The 23,145-nt window shown below is 38.7% G+C and overlaps 1 protein-coding gene across 5 annotated transcripts in view; it reads left to right on the top strand.

The window, feature by feature from the left end:
- Window positions 1-23,145, top strand: part of LOC146001950 (SUN domain-containing ossification factor) — a 168,033-nt gene that overhangs the window by 141,814 nt on the left and 3,074 nt on the right. For 4 of the 5 annotated variants that reach the window (XM_083139671.1, XM_083139688.1, XM_083139694.1 and 1 more), the window contains 7 exons: window positions 1,911-2,140; window positions 5,897-6,070; window positions 7,453-7,615; window positions 8,925-9,026; window positions 9,886-10,979; window positions 14,889-15,143; window positions 15,593-15,836. In XM_083139671.1, coding sequence (XP_082995797.1) covers window positions 1,911-2,140; window positions 5,897-6,070; window positions 7,453-7,615; window positions 8,925-9,026; window positions 9,886-10,979; window positions 14,889-15,143; window positions 15,593-15,836 — 2,262 coding nt within the window. The remainder of the gene's footprint in view (window positions 1-1,910; window positions 2,141-5,896; window positions 6,071-7,452; window positions 7,616-8,924; window positions 9,027-9,885; window positions 10,980-14,888; window positions 15,144-15,592; window positions 15,837-23,145) is intronic. The other variant, XM_083139681.1, reaches the window with a different exon arrangement.

Genomic DNA, 23,145 nt, shown 5'->3' with positions numbered 1-23,145 from the left:
GGGCGGGGACATGCCGAGGGTGTGCGTGGCGATCAGCCAATGGCCGGAGTGCAACGTTGTACAGTTAGGAGACTGCGGCGCAGAAGTTAAAAGCGGTGTTCTGTATTTTTCTTGCGCGCAAGAAGTTTTCATAAAACTCACCACTTTAAGGTTCATCATAAGATGGAGAAAGACATTTTGAACCTGACTGTCCAAGTCCCATGAATTTCTGTCGCCTACAGCCGGAGTTATCGTTCCTTGAAGAAACAAGGGACACATCATCTTTCATTTCCTGCAGCCTGTTTTTTTTTTTTGTTGCCACCGTGTTGACGCAGCTGAGTTGTTGTGTCTAGAATTCGTCTCGATATAAACAATGACCCTTCATTGTTCTGGGCGTTCTCGAACATTGAAAGCCTGGGTCAGTTTGAGTTCAGCGTTTTCGTAGCAAGTCTGGTGTAAAATTATTCGCTTATCGTTCACTCGTGCACCACAAAGAACAGTTTGTGAAAAGATTAAATACAGCCCTTTCGTGCGATAGTGTGTGTTCCGTGTTCTTTTTATTTTAAATAATGTCACTCTCAAAACTTAGCACCAGTAGTACAGGCACCAAGTGTGCAAAATCTAATCATTAACCTCCAGGAGAGTGATTCGGAAATGAGTGAATTCAGTGACACGGAGACCCATGGGCGTCCGGGAGGGGGGGGGGGTCGCAATGTAAGTCAACCAAAAATTATATATTTTTCACATATAATTTTATTACAGCCACAATAATATGTGTTAATTATTGCATGAATATGATATTCAAATTTAAGCAATGTTTTTGAGGGAACAACACTATTATGGAAGAAAATGTGCCTTGTTTGCCCCCCTCTGGAAAAAAACACCTTCCTTGCCCCTCCCTGGAAAAAATCCTGCGGACGTCCATGCGGAGACCGAGGAAGACGACGAGAGCGGTGATGACTAAATAAATACCTTCAAGCTTCTTTCAGGTATGGGTTTTTCGTATATGCTACAGTGATATGATATTATAATCCTGTGTAAAAATATTCACTATATTATTTCACTGTACTCATATATACCGTGCATGCATTATCAAAAACAATGGACACATATGCGAATTTTCAATTTTCTGTCCTTCCCTTGCGCTAGCAGTTAGTTTGGCAACAGCGCAGTAGCACTGGCTGGGTATTGGCCGAACTCATGTTCCTTCTAAAAGCTTGCGCCGTATAATAGAGCTAAAGATGACTTTCAAGGAGCTAGATTAACGAAGGCTGCATAAAGTGCCTCCTAGGGTAATTTTAGGTGTCAGAGGGGTGGGGGCACTGCTATTACCGTTAGCTTTAAAGTGATGGAAATTTATTCTTAGTTTTTGCTGCCTAGATTTGGCGGCATCACCCATCTCAGTAATCCAATAATGTTCATATGAAATCTAAAATAAGGATTCCCGGATAATAATATTGTCATCTTCACTAAGTACAGCGCTATATATAAAAATACCTGGGGAGGAAAGAGGGGGTGGGTGACGCAGTCTTTATATGTATATCACGTCACAGCAAAATGTACACTTATGGCAAAGGTTGGTCTTTATGGGCTGGAGCCAGTGGTGGCATCATGGTGGGACAGAGAGCGGGTGCATGAAAGAGCCAGATCTGGCTCCAAAAGAGCGAAGTTGGCAACAGTGATCGGCAGCTGCCTCAGCGAGAAAGACCTAGTGGAAATTGTCCCTCCTCCCCTCAATGCATGAATTTTGCAGGTGTTTGAGGGGGGGAGTGTCAGTTTCCAGATGTTTGTTGGGTTTAACCTACCACTTTCTGCACATCTCAATGAATGAGGCAAAAAGAAAAAGTGAATGTGCCATGAAAAATGTCTATTCTAATTTTGTTCTATTTTACTCAATTGGTTGTACATAATATGCATTATTTTGCCATCAGGTCAGAATACAACAGTGCTGAATGGATCTGCAAGGACAGCTGCAAGCAAGAAGTTGCGTTCGAAGAACTATGCATCTCCAGATTGTGGTTCAAAAATAATTGGCTCGAACCCCGAAGTAGTTAGCCCAGGGTCCATTCTCTCCCCCAACCGGGATGAGTACATGCTGAATGTGTGCACTGACAGGATTTGGTTCGTGGTTGAGCTGTGCGAAGCTATACAAGCCAAAAAGGTGAGAGTTTTATCGTAACTTTATTTTTGGTTACCATTTTCCTTAAGTGCAGGTCATGTTCATCCTTGTCACCTATCAATATCTTCCAAACTGCTGTACCTACAAAGGCAAAATTTGATGGACCTAAAATAATAGCTACATGCATCATAGATTATACTGACCAGTCTTTCTGGCTGTGAGAAGCAACAGTCGATGTCACGTAACATTCTGATATCTCTGGGACTGTTAGTGATGAATGAAACTTGGTGAGTTTTTTTTTTTTGTTGAAGTGAAGATGAGATGAAATGATGATTGCTTTTAAAGACTGGATGTAAACTTTGAGGTATCTGTTATGCATCTGGAAGGTGGGGATGTGAGGGGAGAGAAATTTCCAGAGGGGCAGACACGTTTGATGAACCTCTAAATATAACTTGTAAAGTGTATTGAATTATCATTTTTCTTGTCTGTATGGGAGCAATAGGGGGGCGAAGCTGTCGACCAGAAGGCATCGTTCGACAGATGTCAGACACCGTTGAACAGCATTTTGTCAGGACATTCTGAAGGAACATGGAAACTGCATCGTTCGACACATGTCAGACACCGTAGAACAGCATTTTGTCGGGACATTCTGAAGGAACATGGAAACAAATGAGGGCTTTTATGCAAACTGATTTTTTTCTGTCAGATCTCGTGGTACAACATTTTGTCAGATAAACATTCAGGCTCCATTGATACATGAGATTTTTTGACTGATACCGCCATCCAACTAATTTTGAATTGCGACATTATCTCACTACAGCATCCAACAAGAAATGCATGTATGGTAATCTTATGCATCCAATTTTTCTTCTGATGTGGTACAACATTTGTCATTCTGCAACATCTGATAAAAATTGTATGCATCAATGGAGCCTTAGACTGCTGCTAGACTGCAAAGATGAGACTATAATTTTACTACTCTTTTGACTCACTTTATTTAATGTAACAATACACACAAAGGTTAACAAAAATTTGACACCACTTTTCTGTTTCACATACATTGCAAGTCACTCTCCTCCCCCCTGTTCTTTTAACCTCATGAGAGATAATTATTAATTTGACAATGGAGGGAACTTGTGCCCAATGGTATGCAATAAAGTAATAATAAATATGTAAATATTTTAATATAGGTACTGATAATTACTTTAATCATTCAATCCTAAAAACATATCACTTTCCACAGTAATCGATGCTCCTCTGTCAACTCTACTAAATAAATATATATATATTAGGATTTCTTATTAGTATTTTAATATTATTTCAACTATCATTAATATTTCCCTTTTCATTTTTCGTCTATTGTTATTGAATTTATTAGGTTGGAGCTTTATGCGAGGGCATCCAGGAAGTAAGTTCCAATTAGCCATAAATTAAAACAAGAACATCCGCGATAATTGGCATTTATTGTATAAGTTAGTGACCAATAACTTACTTTTTGACATATTCACAATCGTTGTCCAGGTATTTGGTGTAGTGTGGCACAAAATATTGTATGCCTATGCCATGTGTCTGCCTCCAAAGATTGGAACAGTCCGTTCTGTCAAAATGTGTGTTGTGCCAAAACCGCTGGAGCTGAAGGAAGAGATGAAAGTTGGTACACATGAGGTCGGGGCTTCCATTTGGTGTAAAAAAGAGCCCATGTACGCTCAGCTGTATGGGGTTGTGCACATTGGATCCCCATTTTGTGAATTACTTGCACCATCGTCTGACCATACTGTCACTTATGACGTCCATCCCGTACACCTCTAATTGCCAGTGGATTTCTGCTGGTGTCCACTTCTGAACATACAAAACTCTGATTATGGCACATACCTCACAGCTGGAGATTATATGAGAACTGTCATCTTTCTTCTAGCACTGTTCTAAATAGACTCCCTTCACAGCACTGTGACTGTACCAGTTTACATAACATCCACACACCACTCTAACCACTAGCGCCACATTCGAATGTTATCAGAACTTAACTTTCTGGACTTGTGTCGTATATAAATTTATGGATGCTGTTATCAACAGCATGTTTCTGTTTTAATATTTGATAGCTATGTCAGAGGCCTGTACAGTGCAGTAGATGTCCCTTCTATAAATTCAATTACTTTTTAAAAAAATATATATATACATATACACACACGCCTTTTTTGCCATCAATAATGGTAACTGCACTTGTCAGTTTCACAGTATACTTGGATATACTGTGAATGTTTGTATTCAAGGAGAAGTCACATTGATAATGTAAGCCAATTATGACACTTTGTTTTGTACGATTCCATTGCTTCACTTTCAGAACATGGCCCGGGATGCAGGTATAAGGGATTTTAAGGCTTTTGGTGCCCAGCAGATGCTGTGTTTTGTAATTTATGCATCTAACATGCCGTAATTTCAACAAGCCAATATCTTGCTCAACTGTACATGGCTTAAGTTGTTTCTTTGCTTTATATAGAAAAGAGATACAATTGTTAATGCATCAGAGTCTGCAGTCATGGTTTTTGCAAGCAGAGTTTTAGATTAACGAGAGCTTAGAAATCTCCACATCAGTTTAAATCTCAACATATAATAACTGAAAAGGCTAAGAGGGATGAGAAATTACAAATTCTTCCTTAGAAACAACTAATTTACTCTAATCTCGTTTAGTCGTAACTTGAAAAATAATCAAATATTTTATTTAAACATGCTTGCAAATGAAAAAACTCCCTAGCTTGGGAATTGTAATAATTTCCCAAATTCACTATTTTCCAGTTTGAATATAAATCATAGAGAAGTGAAGTCAATTTCTTGTAAACTAATATATGAGAATACAATCCATACCTGGAAGTTGTATAAGTGTATTGTTTCCATGAACAAATATGTGGATTTTGCTCAAAATTGTCGGGGGAAAAAATGCGAAATTTATCCTGGAAAACCTGGAAAAGTCGGGGAATTTCATTTCTGCTTGTCTGTAGCCACCCCAAGTAAAGCAATGAATATGTAATTTGGTGTACCAAAAGATGCATAATATATCTATTCCATTTGACAAAGTGTCGCACATTGTGAAAAAGTTCCTTTGTTTTCATTATTTCATATACAGGTACAAGTAAAATATGTCAACAAAAAGACATGTTTGAAGAGTAATAGCCCATTTATACACTCTATCCCATAATGTTGTTAGGGGAAAATCTAAGTTTTCCAGTTGTTTTTTATTAATAGTAATAATAAATATATTATTTTCAGATTCAAGTATGTCATATTTTCATATGGATACAAACAAAAACGGAAGAACTAAAATATCATGCATAGTTTTGAAGAAATATGACTTGATTGTTGCCATGTGGAGGTGGTAAACATGTTTACCACTCATTCTTTGCCAAATACATGTGCAGATAAACATATTTATCACTCATCCACTAAAGGCTAAAACTAATAAAATAAAATAAATCAATGCCGAGTAACGCATTGCCACTGCTAATCCAAGAAAAAAGTTGTTGTGTACAACCAAATTTTCCCATTCTGTAAAGTGTTTGCTGATTGAATGATCAACATACTACTCATTGTGGTGAGAGCTTGAACACTGTGTGCAAGATGAACAGTGGGAAGGAAGGACATCTATAGGGTCCTGTGAATTTCACGTTATTTAGAAAACAAACACACGGTACACAACAATGTAGATTGATTTGATAATATTGAATGCTTATGCAAGTCCAACCTTAATTCTCTTTTGTGCTTGTCTTTGTTTAATCGAAAAGCATCACTTCTTTTTGTTTACAGATCGAGTTGGCGAATTTCGAGCTTTTCTCCTCTTCCCCTCGTGAGTTTTCTGTGTTCTTGAGCGATCGTTACCCTACAAGAGACTGGCGGAATGTTGGCAACTTTGTTGCAGAGGACGAGAGAACTGTCCAGAGCTTCAACTTGGAACCTCATCTGTTTGGGAAGTTTGTCAAGGTATTGTTGACTCAATTGAATAGACTCTTTGAGGTGTTATGCTCATGCATTTATATCGTGAAGACTTTTGATTTCTTGATCATGAAGAATATTAGAAGTTTGTGTAGCTTTTATTAAACTAGAGAACTTAGATCCTTTGAAGACCTAGAAATTGAGTGTTTACATTATGCATCTTTACAACTCAATTTCTGAGCTAGTGTAGCTACTTCTGCATTTTTGATTTGATCTACATTTCGACAAACAGGATAATGCCATTTTTTTAGGAAGGTGTTAGCTTGATAGATTCCCCCCATCTTCCCGGAATATGCCACTGTGAAAGATATTTTAAAATTAGTAATGTGTTCCATATTAATATTACGGCTGAGCCGATACCACTTTGAACCGATACTGATGCCGATACTCTTACCGATACTTGAAACTTGCAATAATTAAAATTTGTTCAAAATATTGATCAATATTGCTGTGTAAATATTCTTCTCCAATTATTTACCTACGAATTTGCTTTATAATATTCAAGACTTGCATCAGAATATTGAAATAGGTATGATGTAACCACAAAACATAGTTTTTCATGCAAAATTGGTGCACATTAAAAAGGAAATTTGAATTTTGCATAATGTCCAGGATAATTAGACTCTGCGAAAGTGTCGCACGCCATTTTTGCTGACCCCGTGAAATCTCAAAATGCCGGAAAAGTATCGGCTGGTATCAGTAAATGAATTCCAGCCATCAGTATCGGCTCAGCCCTAAAAATTATTTTACCAATGACTAACCTGTGCATTCAGAGCTTGGTTTCTATAATCAAGCAATTGAAGCCCTCATGCATGATAAAAAATTGTAAGTATATACTTCCTAGTGGTTGAATCCTAATTCTTCCTTCCAACATAACTATTTCTAGTTTCTTCCTCAGGGATAGCGAGGGATCAAAACATTAAAACTGATTTTTTAAAAAAATGGTTAAGGAATGTTTAAGAAAGGCAGGATTATCATAGTATCATAAATTATTTGGTGGGCCCATGGTGTGGAGGCCTTGTCAAGAGGAAGTCTGGATTTCTCTGCATTTTCTTTTAACATTTCCTTAATACTTTCAACCACTTTTTGATTAACTTCGTGTGGAATGCACTGGAAATGGTTCTGATATGTTGGAAGAATTATGAATCAACCATTCATATGTATTCCCTTCAAATTTTACAATGTGTTATCCCCAGTCTGTTAAAAAGTACAGAACAAACTTAATGTTTTTATTCCACCTCCATCGTAGCACTATGTATTACTGAAAATATTTGAATAAACTTTGAATGTAAGACCTGTTAATATGTGAGAGTACGTGATTATGTATATTACACTGTGAAAGAAGTTTTAAAACTTTTTATTTTTGATAGGTGGAGCTAGTTTCTCACTATGGATCAGAGCACTATTGCCCCATATCACTCTTTCGAGTGTATGGAACAAGCGAGTTTGAAGTTCTGGAGACTGAAGATGAAACGCAAGAAGCCACACCTGATCTCGATGATGATGATGAGCCTTTGGGTAATTGTACAATCAGTATGTTTGTTTTTTGTAGCCTGTTATCATTTTTCACGCTTTGGTTTTCTGGTGGTGTTTATTGTTACTTTTATTGGGCATCTTTTTATTTAACTTTCTAGATTTTTCCTTAATATGCAACAAGGATTGACATAACAATTCTTTTGTACAATGTAATCCTTAAAATGTGATTAAATTTTCATAGCATGTATGGTGCTTCAAAGGCATGGTAGACTTTTCTCATCAGGATTTCAGTGTGTCAACCTCTAGGGCAGAATGGTTATCATTGACATTCGTTGAGTTTGTTCCTTCATCATTGAAGCATTAATTTCAATCATCAATTAATCTGGTGATTCTTGTATGTACATATTGCTTGCTTTGTAGAATTATTATTCTTGTATTTGTGGTTGTTCAGTTGTTTTTCATGTAATATTTTGTGAGAACACATGCTCTCCAGAGAAACAATATAAAACTACCAAAAATATAGTGTATTGTACTATTAATTTTACATTTATCAATGAATTTCATAATTGGGAAAAGGGAGACGCGGTAGTATATAAATACGGAGAAACTAGTACTCACTTTTATCCGCGAAGCTGTTTTTTCTTCTTTTTCGATTAATTTCAGTGGCCACTGCCACCATCCTCGTTGGAACTTCCACTGAAATTAATCGAAAAAGAAGAAAAAACAGCTTCGCGGATAAAAGTGAGTACTAGTTTCTCCGTATTTATCAATGAAAATTGAACTAAAACTGAGGTGAACAACCCACTAACAAACTGCAATTAATATGAAAATTCACATCGATGCTCTAGAAGGAATTCTAAGCGTATGTAATTTTTCATATTTTGAAATATCCAGGAGGCTTTTCGAATGGAGAGGAAAATTTGAAAAAATTCGCCCATTCGAATGCCAAAGGTCCAGCCGAGCCTTAAGTGCAATGGATCAAGCTTGTAAATATACATGAAATTTTGTCACATCTGAAGAAAGTGGGAAATCAGATTTTGTGTATGTACGTCACAAGTACAAAGTGTGTGTCGAGTAAATTAACACTGCCCACCTTAGCTTTTCAGTGTTTTAACAAATTTCACCTTTTGTGTCTTGAAGGTAGTCTATATATCCAATTGTATACTACATAGGAGCATATTCAAAGATACCAGAGAAGAGATTACATTCTACAGAAAGTATACACAGAGCTTAGTTTAAAAATATAGAGTAAAATTGGTATTGTGCAATAACCAAAATTGTTCTTTATTAAACTTGCAAGATACCTGCTATTAAAATGAACATACATATAGTGAATTCCCATACTAACATTACCTCTTCCTTTCAGATATGGACACTGGAGGAGGACCACCTAAAAATCTCTTCGGAAGTGCAAGGGATGCTGTCATGAGTATTGTGAAAAAGGCTGCTGAAGCTCTTGTTAAAGGAGGTGAGATGCTTTTTCTAACTTTGCTTTAGGTGCTTCATCTTTGGTCTTGTATTGTGCCTGGTTTTGTGACCATTGGGATTAGGCTTAACCAATGCCAGTTGTTCAGAATAGTTAACAATTTATAACCTTTGCAATCTGATGAGATAATGTATTAAAATGGCAATGATTTAATTTAAATTACTTCTGCTATACATTTTTGACTCAAAATTAAATTGTACATTTTTCATAATTCCAAAGATATGTCTTTGATGATATTGCCTCACTTTCCTGTCAAACTCATTAACTACAATGCACGATCCTTTTCTCCTCTGACTTCCCCTTCTCTCGTGTCTTTTGACAGTGCTGCACAATTTGGCAATGCAGGAATACAGGTACAATGCAAGGAGCTGATTGCATCGCCCATGCTTCCTTCACTCGCTCCCAGTTGAAAATGTGACTACAGCGCCACAGTGGCATTCTTATCTTGGTCATACTGTAATATAACTGCACAGCATGAGTGGAAAGAATATATAAACTGTTGAATAGTATAAATTGACCTTCATGAAAATAGCCAACACATTGATTAGTGAAAATCAAAGTTGAGTGAGAGGTTCCATTCTCTGTTAGAAACAGATGGAAGATGAAACATATTTACTAATGATATTTTTCATAAACTTCAGAATAAAACATAAGAACCTAGAAGTTGACAGTTTCTTCTTCCAGTACTTGCGAGTACTTTGACAGAATTAATAATTAATAATTGTGCATCTTATACAAAACTGTACCTCTTCACTTTAAGATTTATTATAAAAGAAAAGAAAGAAACTGAATATTTCCAAATTTCATACACTTCATTGATATATCTTTTTCTTGTTTTCAGGTGAATCTTCTAACATGACAACACCCCTTCCAATTATCGAAGCTGGTGTTGATGAAAATAAGCCATCAAGGACTTACTGTGTGACACCAAGTTACATCATAGTGTGTGATAATTGCAGTGATGCACTGTTCAGTGATGTGTACAATGTTTTGAGCTGTCAGGGCAGTTCCCTTTCGCAAATGATGACATCGTCGTTCGTGCAAGAAACTTTGAGAAGTAGCATGTGTAAAGATTACGGATTGGATTTTAGAATTGGAGCGCCGTATCCCCTGAGGCCGAACAAGGAAGGGAAGGATCGGATTCACTACCTTGCGTCTCTATTGCCAAAGAAATATATCATCGCCCTGTGTAACGTGTTAGCCGTGATGGAAAAGAAAGTGGTGTTAAACATCAGCCATGCCGAAAACATCAGTGACACTGAAACTCTTAAAGAGGATTCTGATTACGAGGCCGTGCTGTTGCCGTCTACGGAATCAACGTGCACGGTGAACGTTCCCAGCACACCTACCGGTAACGATCGTGCAAGTCAAAGTGTGGTAGGAACTGGTTTGAGTGATGGTGCCACGATTAGGGACAATGAATCTAGTATTATACATCAGATTAGCCCAACAAGAACTCTAAAAGATGACGATCAAAAAGAGTTTCTAAAAAGCCAAGATGAGAAGGTGGTGATTGAGACTGCCATGAAGACTGAGGATCCCATAAAATCTACTCCTTTACCCTTTTCCAACCAAACGACCGTAGACACTGAACACAACGGGACGGTAGTCAATGATACGATGGAAAGTCCAACTCCGCCAATAGATGATGAAAGTGTAGCTGCTAACGTGACCAAAGAGCAAGATGTGGTGGCTGGGCAGCCGGAAGTTTTTCAGGATCCAACCAAAATTACTGCTCCAGTTCAGGACATGTCACTGGATTCCCTGCTGTCTGAACTGAAGGAGGTTGCGTTCGAGTCATCTGACACAACCCAGAGCACTCCCGTCCCTGTAGGATCGAGTGAGGCAGGAAGGAGCGTTGGGGATGGAAGTTCCAGCACTCCCAATCAGCAACAAAAGGAGACTTTGTTTGTGAGACTCTCCAATAGGATTAAGGTATGTATACACACTTCGTGGACATCATTGTCATTTTAATATATAGAAAAGAAAGATTCAGAGGACACACACAACAATTGCATAAAACAATCACTTTTTACAAAACGTTCCACAACAACAGTGTTAAAATCTGACTTACTTTGCAGCAGGGTTGGCCCGGGTGGTCGAAGCCCAGTTCTCCCCGTGTGTTTTCTTTTTTTTTTCAGAAAATGTTCTAAATTATTGCTTTAAATACTTGTGAGGTTCTACAATTGTCATTTTTTTTAAACTTGAGAGAAAAGGCTTAGCAGAGCTTGCAATATTAAAAAAAATGGATGTAGTACAAGACAGTGTTTTTTTTTTTTTTTCAAGCTATTTTACTCAAATCATGTTAGAAATGTTATTTTAACAGAAATGAAAATAATATGTATCCAAGAAACAAGAAAGATAAAGTATCAGACATTTTTAGATAAAACGTTTGCATTGATTGATGCAGTATAGTTGTACAATGCTTATAATTTTGTAATGTGGTAGCACTTTGGTTATCAGGCACTTCCTTATGTGGCACATCATAGTTTCACTTGTGATGATCAATTAATACAAGAAATTTTTGCATGTTTAAAGCATTACAAGCGAGAATTGAGTACAGTTTATTGAAATGTCGTTAATTGTGGCATAATTATATGGGAACACTCTTTAAATAATTTTTCTCATTTCTCATCATAATGGGTTGCAAAATAAATGTTATTTATGTCTGGTTAGGAGCCTATGTATACCCATGTAAGTTATGCACCTTTATGATCTACCAGAATTTGTTTTTTTCCTTTTTTTTCCAAGGTGTAGGGTACTAAAGTATGTATGCTTACATATTTTGATTTTTTAGATTTTCAAACTTTTGAATACACCATAGTTTTGACCTTTGTGCATGAAACTTGCAGGAGCATTATGTACTTGTACTATAATTTGAAAATAAAATTATCAAAATATGATGCATGATTTAGGAGGAGCATGAGTTAGTGTGGATGGGCAGAGAGCAATAAGTCATCTATTTAGTGGCAATGATAACTGTTGAAAATTTAGAATCATTTAGGTAAAATTATTTCTGCAGCTAGAAAACTTATGAGGAAAATGGGACAATGTGTTTGAAGATGGTGGATGAAAAACTGATTTTCCCCATGTTGCAGGCCCTACATTTTCGAAGGAAAAGGAATTGAACTGAGTGATTTTATTGTTAAAAAAAAGTCAGTATAGTTGGACCAAAGATTTCACACGTATGGAGCAAATAACCAACATTTAAAGATTTGTTGATAATGAAACATTTTATGTGCGTCCTTCGATATTTTCCTCTTGTGAAATTTACATCCTTCAACTTTTGAAATGAGAAAAGAAAGAAAAGCCCATTAAAAATAATATAGGTTATATTTAAGGACTCGTAGTTTGAATTTCTGATTAAAAGTTTAGGATATTTCAGTTGTCTTAGTGCCTGAAGATAATCTTCATAAAGGTACTAATTGATTAAAGAAAATTCCAGCAGTGCATTACAAGACTATACATCTGCCAAGTGTAAATTTCTCCGTAGCATTTTATTAAATATCGATTTAGTCAGTAATTTATTATTAGTATTCAAATATGATAATCTGCTGACATCATATGTAAATATAGTGGGGCGAGATTGACAACAATATTTTTTCTTACTTATAATGTGTATACTACTTGAGGAATTTTTAAGGCATAGAGTGTGTCTGCCCCCCCCCCCCCCTCCCCAAGTTGGTACCTATGCCTGAAGATTTTGTATCTATTCACATTGAGATTTCAAATTTAAAGAACGTGGGCCTCGCATTCTAATCTCGTCCAGGGTCTCGTGATATGTTGCTATGCCACTGTTGGTTATGTTACTGTGTTACTTGTTAATGTGTTCATCATAGAAACTACTCAAAATTGTGTTATGTTCACAAACTATGATGTGTCCAAGTATATAGCTATACATGCACAAACATTTCTCTTGTTTGATTGATTGATTAGTGTATTTTACTTCTTTTCTGTCACATTTGGCTAATCACGGAGATGAGAATGAGTGATTATATGATGAAATTGATGAAGGGACATACAAATAATACCCATGCCTAGGCTGATATTTGAATCCGGGACCTCTTGCATCATAGGCATTTCTCTTGTTAAAATAAAATGTTATTAGTCCTCACCTATAATAAGGTGCCAGTATAGAGTAACGTTGTTGACTGGCAGAAAAAAAAACAAGCACTGGTTATAACATATTTTGTACCCCTCCCCCCTGGTAGTCTGATTGTTCGATACACAAGTGTCTCTCCTCCGGGAAACGAACCCAGAAAACTGATCACAACGCAACAGCATTAACTGTTACACCCTCCTGGATGAGTAGAATCAAACTGTTGGACAAATATCTTACCACAGAATATGTTAACAGAAATGTTAAATAGCTTTTGGTTCAGTCAACTATACCCTGTCCCAACTACGTCTGGAGCAAGGCTGTGCATAACATTAGAGAAGGGGAGGAAATAAGAGTTGGTGGAGTGAATCAGTACACGCTCCTACAAATGCTGGTAACTGTACTAGCTTACCCCTCCCCCCTTTTCCCTTTCCACAGAATCCAGTTTCCTCTCACGTGTTCACTGATGGAGCAGTTTCACGTCACTACTTGCGCAAAGATTTGTTTTCGTTTGCGTGCTCCAGATATAGCTGGGACAGGATATAAAGCAATACAAATTGAATGTTAATGGTACGTAACTACCAGGGGAAAATGTATTTCATTTTTAAAATATATATTTTAAACAACTTTAAAAAAACAGTTTTGCCCAGGTTTTATCTAAAAAAAAACAATGAAATAATCCACCTGGGTTGGGTTTTTAAAAAAAAATTGGCACAATGCCAACCCTGCTTTGCAGCCAGAAGGTTAAAAAAAAAACCACAAACAAATTAAATACTTCATCAGTGTAAAGTTTATTTTTTTCATCTCCAATGGTACAGACTGATGAACTGCACTACTTATTTATTCAGACAGTAGACAGTGAAAAATAGGTCTTTGCAAAAAAAATAATAATGTGCAGATTGTCAAAACTTGAACATCAGGAGACTGTCAAGTTCAGGAAAATTTCTTATTTTTTTCTTTCTGCACTCATAAAAATAAAATAGTAAGACTTATTTAGAGCATAAGTTCAACATTCCAGCCTTCGAAACAAAGGTCATCATGAGCTAGGCAAAGTAAAAGGTTAAATTGTAGAAGAATGAAAAGCATGTAGTTGTCAACATTTCTGATGAGACAAGAAAGGTCAGGGTGGAAGGGGGGGGGGGAACAGGAGCTGACCACACTTGTCAAATTCCAGAAAAATGAAATTTTAATTGCAAAACATTAATGGACATTTAAATGAAATGGTAGGGAGAATATATGCTTTGATGAATGGAAATGCCAAATGTATTCCTCAGCGATGCCTCTCTTCATCTTGGATCAAATGACACCACTACCTCACTTACGACAGGATATTTACTTACTTGTTCCCTCGAGCCCTTCATTTGTTAGGAAAATCAAAACATTGAACTTCATATTACCTATTAACTGCTCCAGATATGTCTTTCATGACTATTTTTATTGTAAAATTCAGTATACACAGGAAAGGTTTTATCATTGGAACCGAGGTTCAATACCTTATGTAGCCACTTTGCATAAAGGTTCAGATCACACTTGAAACCAACTTTACCTCACAAGTTAGTGCAATGATTTGTTCCCCCAAAACACTACGTGCGACATACATGACTGCCGTGAAATGTGTAGTGGGGGAATAAAAATTGTGGGAGAACAAGAACAGGTGCACAGTGTTGAGTCTTAAGATAAAAAAAAATGTAAAAGTTCCCTAGTTTGTATTATGCTGCTGATTACAAGTAATCTTGCTCCTGCAGGCTTTGGAACGGAATGTGTCATTGAGCACTCAGTATCTGGAAGAGCTGAGCCGACGCTACAAGAGGCAGGTGGAGGAGATGCAGAGGGCGTTCAACAAGACCCTGGCCACCATCGGAGAAGCAGACAAGAAGAGCCAAGAGCGAGAGCAAAAGCGGGCTGATGAGGTGACTGAGTTAAAGCAGCAGGTAGCTGTCTTGGCTAACTTTCTGTTGGAAATTCAGCAGGAGAGGGAGAGCTGGTCGCACAAAGCAGGGGTAGGTTCTCTTCAAAAATGCACTAATTTGCCACTATTTTTAGTGTTTTACTGTTTGACTTCTTGAAGCATAATCTACTGAAAAGCTAATATATATATATACAGCATTTGTTGGTACCATGAATAAAATACCAGACTTGATTTGAAAATTGAATTTTAAAAAACTAAAAAAAAAAAAAATCGTAATAGGTTTTCATCTTATCAGATATTATAAACGTGAAATATATTTTATAATTCCTACATTATCCTGCAGAAATCATTCATTTCATGTATTTTGACATATTTAGTGACACAATATGGAAGAAAAAATTCACTTCATCTTTCAAATGAAAGTATATCTGATTTACACACTATTGGTTATAGATGTTGATAAATTTATATATTGGTTATGATATCATGTTTGTGCAAATGACTTTGGATTATTGGTTACAAACATTATTTTTCATGCAGGTTGTTGGGCAGCACATTGTTCTCATCATCATTGAAGTCTTTGTGTGCATGGTCATCCTGCACTTCTGCCGGAGCTCGATGAAGCAGCCAGCTGATGTGGCAACCAAGGCTGCCAAGCAGCAGAACAAACCAACAGGCCAGAAGAGGGCTCTGAAACGTAGAAAGTCTGTGGAAGGCGTAAGCGGCCACCAGTCGCCAAAGGCACGGAAGCGAAGGCCAAGTGAAGAGGCACTGAATATATCGGGTGAGTTTTCAAGTCGTAGCAAGATCAGCGTATGTCATCGCATATTGAAGAGTTCAATGGTACAAACCCTATTTCACAACTAAGTCCAGTCCCTAGTTGGCCTTTGGGATCTTAAAAGTAGGCTTAATAAACTTGTGTTTCTTATTTTATGTTGCTTTTCTGCCTGTTTAGGTTAATTGCAACAATGAAATGATTAGATGAAATTGATGGACACTCGGAAAAGGATGCTAAGACTACAAGTCAAACCTAGAACATTTGGAGAAATTGTCAGTTGGTGACCAAGGCGAATTAAAACATTTTTGTGCATATGAAAGAGAGTGCTATTAAATCTTTAGTTCATGCAACTAGCATACAAAGTTATTTGCAACGGCTACGTCAGTCCATATTTTGTGACATCCTGATATAAAATGGGTTTTCTGTGTGGAAGATTTTTTCCAAATGACCCAAAAGTTAGGCTAAGAAAATGCACTGTTAGTCAACTAATCATAATTGCCTATTGTATTCCATATTGTAAACATCTGCATTAGCACTCTAAATTGTACAGAAAAGTATTCCAGTACTCTGTGAAACACACAGAATAGTTTTTGCTACATTGTTTGATGGCCCCCCACCCTACACTGGAACCTGGATTTGATGTGTTTCGTGCATATATATATATATATATATATATATTAAAAATCAAAGAAGGTAAAAGGAAACACTCACCGGACAGTAGAAAGATTCAAAATTTTCGCTAATTTATAGCATTTATAGCATCATCGGTGTGACGGAACCGTCTATTTCTTCTCACACCGATGATGCTATAAATTAGCGAAAATTTTGAATCTTTCTACTGTCCGGTGAGTGTTTCCTTTTACCTTCTTTGATTTTTACTTAGCCCTTTTGGCCCTCCTTGCTTTTATCCATTATATATATATATTATATATATATATAAAGAAGGAGAAAGGAAACACTCACCAGACGGTGGAAAAAATTCGAATTTTCGCTAACTATATCGTAGCATCTTCAGAGTAAGAAGAAAGACTGAACCAGAACCACGCCATGTACAGATCCCAGCTAAATCGCTCCCGAGAACTGTCCATTTCTATTAATCCCTTACCAAAATCCTGTTGCTGACCCCAGGTAACCACCATCACAAAATAGACTCCTCCTGGTACACCGCCCATTCCATCGCCAGTGACCTTAACACTAAACACCTCCAAAAACTCTCCAATCTCTGCCGTAAAGTTTTTCAGACTGGCTGCACTCTCCCTCTACCACTTCCACCCAATTTCAGTCCCAAACCAACATTCCCACTATTACGTAACACCCCCTTTAACATTGCCCACCCCTCCCACACCACCACAGACCCCCCTTAAAACCAAATCTGCACCCCCACTCATCACATCTTGGAAAACAACCAGTCAATGGACAAACCCACCCCCACCAGATCCATGACCACCAATGACCCTAACCCACTCCAAAACAACCAGACTGTACTCAGTTTATCCAGCCATAAACTTAGCACTGATGAAATAGCTGTTTTATCCAAAGGCCTTACCCCCAAACAATTCCGCCTGCTTTTTGACATACACACCTTTGCTCGCAACCTCCAATGGCAACACTTCTGGGCCAAAAAACCCTCACTCCAAACTACTACCAATGAAACCCACCCAAGCCTCTTGTAATTTAGCCCCCCCCCCATCTACCAGCCACCCCTTGGAAAGGTACATCACTGCCATCATTTCCATCACCTCTGACAGCTCATTCTTAAATGACCTCCACAACCATCCAAACCTCAATCCCTCCAAACAGAAAGCTCTTCTAGATCTCCGCAACAACCATAGAATTCTACCTCAATAGTAGACACAAACCTCACAAACCCAGCACCAACTTCCTGACCTTGTTCTCACATGTAACAATTTCACCTTTGAAAACCAACATTTCCTACAGATCCAAGGTACAGCCATGGGTGCCAGAATGGCCCCATCCTACGCAAACCTCTTCATGGGCAAAACTTTAGCAAGAGTTCCTGGATACCCAACCCCTCCTCCAGATCCGCTTCATCGACGACATCTTCAGGCTCTGGACACATGGAGAACCATCCTTATCAGCTTTCCTGGATCAACTCAATCACTTCCATTCCATAAAATTCACCTGGACGCACTCCCCCAACCAGATCACCTTCTTGGATGTGGACGTGCACATAGAGGGAGGACATCTGACAACCTCTATGCACACAAAACTCACCAACCACATGCAATACCTACACTTCTCCAGCTCCCACCCGTTTCACACCAAAAAAGCCATTCCATTCTCCTTGGCCCTCAGGGGACAGTGCCTCAACACTTCACCCACCTCCCGCCAGAATTATAACCTCCGCCTACACCAAGCCCTGGTCAACCCGGGATATTCCTCCATCCTGGTCACCAAACAAATATCACGAGCTGCCTCACACACCACTACCACCATGAAACCTGCTGCCACCAACCCACCTGCACTCATCACCCAATATCATCCCCATCTCAACAAAATCAGGCACACACTACACGCTCTTCTCCCCATTCTCCACAGTGATCCTGAAACCAAAAACATATTTCCCGACAAGCCCAGAGTGATTTTCAAACCCCCCCCCCCCCCCCCAACCTCCAAAACATCCTGGTCCACAACACTCCTTCACCACACAACCAACATCCCCTCTGCCCATAAATGCAACGGCCCTAGGTGCAAAACCTGCCCCATCCTCATCACCTCTCACACCCTCCAGGTGCACATGGCCACTGGCAAATTTACCCTCCATCCCAAAGGGACCTGCCACGCCTCAAACCTGATCTACATCCTCACCTGCAACATCTGTGGTGATTTTTACTTGGGGGAAACATAAACTGCCCTCAACCTCCTCATCAATAAACACTGCTCCTCCACCCACAACCTGGACTTCACTGTCGACGTCCACACCAATCACCACAACATCCATTTCAATGACTGCTTCCGGGTAGCGATCATCCATCTCCTACCTCAACCAGCCAACACGTCTGTTCGCAAAAGATGGGAGATGGCCTATATATCTGCCATGAGTGCACAACCACTCCACATGGCCTGAACAAGGCCACCCAGTAACGTCCCCACCCTCCCTCCCAACCCAACCCATCCCAACCACTCACAGTTTTCGACGAGCTTGGTGACTCACCGCTTCTTCTTCGATTGGGACCTGGCAACTCTGCAGGGCTCCAACTTCCGGTTCAGTCTTTCTTCACACACAGAGGATGCTACGACAAAGTTAGCGAAAATTCTGAACTTTTCCACTGTCCAGTGAGTGTTTCCTTTCGGCCCTCCTTGCTTTTATCCATTATATATATATATGATAAAGGGAAGGAGGGCCACAAGGGCTAAATAAAAAGTGAAAGAGGACAGAGGAAACGCTCACCAGACGTAGAAAAACTTCAAATATTCGTGACTATTTGTCACATCATCGGGAGTAGAAAGAAGGTTCATGTAGTTAGCGACATCAACAGTGTGATAGTGGCCTGCAGGGTTGCCAGGTCCAGAAAGAAAAAGCAGACATGTGTGTGAAACACTACTTTTTTCTGGACCTGGCAACCCTGCAGGCCACTCTATCACACTGTTGATGCCGCTCACCACATGATCCTTCTTTCTACTCCCGATGATGTGACAAATAGTCACGAATATTTGAAGTTTTTCTACATCTGGTGAGCGTTTCCTCTGTCCTCTTTCACTTTTTATTTAACCCTTGTGGCCCTCCTTCCCTTTGTCATATATATATTGGATAAAAGCAAGGAGGGCCAAAAGGGCTAAGTAAAAATCAAAGAAGGTAAAAGGAAACACTCACCGGAAAGACTGAATGGAAGTTAGGGCCCTGCAGAGTTGCCAGGTCCCCATCGAAGAAGCAGCGGTGTGTAGAACGAAAAAACACAGTTTCGTCACCAGGCTTGTCAGAAACTGTGAGTGGGCAGGATGGGTCGGGAGGGAAGGAGGGATAGGTATGTTGGGAGGGTGGAATCAGGTGGGTTAAGGTAGGGACATTACTGGTTGGCCTTGTTCAGGCCAGGTGGAGTGGTTGCACTCATGGTTGATAGGCCCTCTCCCATCTTTTGGGAACAGAGGTGTTGGCTGGTTGGGGTAGGAGATGGATGATCGCTACCCGGAAGCAGTCATTGAAAGGGATGTTGTGGTGGTTGGTGTGGATGGCGACAGTGAAGTCCCAACCCATCCCACCCACTCACAGTTTCAGACTAGCCTGGTGACGAAACAGTGTTTTTTTTTTGTTCTACGCACCGCTTCTTCTTCGATGGGGACCTGGCAACTCTGCAGGGCCCCAACTTCCAGTTCAGTCTTTCTCCTCACACTGATGATGCTACGAAGTTAGCGAAAATTTTGAATTTTTCTACTGTCCGGTGAGCGTTTCCTTTTACCTTCTTTGATATATATATATATATATATATATATATATATATATATATATATATATATATATATAATGTGTTCCAGGCTCCTCAAAAAGTATAATTGACGGTCCACTGAATATGCCACTTTTATTGCACAAGCATGAAATCCTTTTTGGAGTAGGATGATCTGAAGTTGCTCTGGGTTGAGGTGTTAATGGTACTGAATATTTCATTGATTAAAATGAGATCTTTATGTAATGCTATCAAACTTTCACATTCAATGCTGTAAAATACTTGCAAATTGTTTCAATGTATATTGCCACCCCTTACAAGTACAATAAATTTGTAATGTTTCTTTTTCAAGCCTGTCCTAGGAGTTTTATGACAATATTAAAAGGGTAAAGTCCTTTTATTAGTTCTCTAGTGAAGTGGAGTTTTCTGTGTGCAACTACCTACCTGATTTCCAGTCATCACTATCACCTTTGCATTTTTCATGAGCTGGGAAGTTCCATGTAGAATTTCTTATAGTAGAAGTTAATGTTGTCAATGTTATTATTTTATTGCCCATGTTTGCAGAAGTTTTTAGGGCTGAGCCAACATTGTAACAAAATATCTAACAGTCTTAAGTCCTGTAACATGAGTCATAACAAAAGTTGATCATAATATTAATATTTACCCATTGTAATTATGCACAAATTTCCCACTGTTGCTTTGGAAGATTCAAACAATTACACTAAAAAAAGGGGCCATTTAATCACCAAATTCATTTTTAACACAATTAGTGCATAATAAATGAACAATCCAAATTTTGCCCATATTCCAGCAAAACACAATTGCCCGAAAAGTATCTGCTAGTATCAGTGAGACAATTCCAACGTAATTTCCAAGACCAATACCACCAATATATTGGTTCAGCCCTAGAAATTTTGCCTCTACAGCAGATTACCCAAATGTATGAGGGTCATTTGAAAAGTTCTAAGAATGACAAAGGAAAAAAAATACCTGTTTAAATTGGTTTTATTTTTCTACATAGTCTCCCTTGAGAGCAATGCACTTCATAAGCGACGTTTCAGCACCATGACCTCATCACAAAATGCAGATTCCTCAATGCTTGCACAATAGTCCTTTACTGCCACTTTCACGTCTTCATCTGATGAAAATCACTTTCTACCAAGGATTTTTTTTAAGTTGTGGGAAGAGATGAAAGTCTGAGTTTGCCAGGTCAAGCGAATAAGCAGTGTGTGGCAGCAAATCATACTTCAATTTGTCAATTTTTGCCATTGCAACAACACACTGTGGGGCCAGGCATTGTTCTGATGCATGATGATTTTTTGTCTTCAATTCTTTTTTGCACAAATATTTATGTCCAGTTGGTAGAGAAGGTTAGCATAGAACTGTCCATTGATTGTGGATCCAGTTGGGAGATAATCTAACAGGATGCCCTTCGCATCCCAAAAAATAGATGCCATGATTTTTCCTGCTTATTTGATTGCTTTCGCCTTCTTTGGTGATGGTGAATCATAATGCTTCCACTGTTTTGATTGTTCTTTTGTCTTGGGCATGTAGTAGTGTATCGACGTTCCATCTGTAGTTATGAATCTGCACACAATATCGGTTTGGTTCTTCTTAAAACTGTCCAGACACTCACATCTGCATTCACTTCTGATCGACTGTCAACAGACGCGGCACCCATGTTAGGCATTTTTCTCATCCCCAATTCTTCCATCCAATACGAAATACCCATTTACTTGAGATGCCTATAGCGTCAGCAATTTAACGCACCTTCTGACAACGGTCCTCCAACAACATATAATGGACCTTTTTAATCATTTCTGCCGTCGTTGCTGATTTTGGACTTTCGGTATGTGAGTCAACTTCTAAGCGCTCACGGCTACATTTAAACTCGTTAGTACACTTTGACACAGTGGCAAATGAAAGAGCAGAGTCCCCAAAAGTGTTCTGCCTACCGGCATGAATTTCTGTTGCTTTCATTTAATTTTACACAAAGTACTTTATCACCGCGCAGTGCCCAATCTTCTCCATTTTGCACTACTCACACCTGCTGTGCTTTTTCTGCTTCTCAAAACAAAGGAAGGCTATTGGGCGATACTATGAAGGTATTCCCTTGAAGGGTAGGGGATTCCACTCGCATGCATCGTTCTCAACTCATGCGGCCATCTGTTGGTCATTCTTAGAACTCTTCAAACGACACTCGTAGATTTGCAGAAATGTACTAGATATTTATCATTATAAACAAGTATTAAGGCTGCACTGTTATATTTTTGGAATTGGGGCATTCTGTAGAGTCTGAAAAATTGTTCTGCATTTTTGTGGAGTTGTCGCACACTTTGGCTGTGCAGTCTAAGGTGCAAGTTTTCAAGTCTCCTGGGGGGAAGCATAACAACTTTTCTCCTGAAATTTCGGCCAGTGTATGGGACCAGTAGCCACCCAACTTCGTATAGAGATTGGAGAGTTATGAATGAGTAGGGTAGCCTGGTCATGGAAAACTTACGACGACTGGAGGTTCATCGTGCTGACCACATGTCACCCCGTAGCTAGTTGGATGATTTCACACTTTTGATGGAAGTAAGCCCAGTAGTTGGTAGATAGGCACTGGACCTCATGGGTTATTACTTTTGTGGAGTTGAAATGTATTGAAAATTATGTAAAATGTGCTCTGGTACATATTTTGTCAAAGTGGATTTTGTCATCAAATGACTCGTGTCATATTCTGAATGTCTTGCATGTGAATCTATCAATATTTCAAAAGGAGGTTACTTGTTTTTGGAAAACTTGATTTATAAATATTGACACATTGGAAAGTTAGTGATAATCTGATGATCAACCAGGGATTGAACCTTATTCTTGGGCATTCCATGTCAACGTTCTGCCACTGACTACAGCCCAAAATTTCACTACTTAAT

This window comes from Lepisma saccharinum, chromosome 1 (assembly GCF_977018435.1).
Source record: "Lepisma saccharinum chromosome 1, izLepSacc3.1, whole genome shotgun sequence".
NCBI classification, from domain to species: Eukaryota; Metazoa; Arthropoda; class Insecta; order Zygentoma; family Lepismatidae; genus Lepisma; species Lepisma saccharinum.
This window is presented reverse-complemented; position numbering and strand designations above follow the sequence as displayed.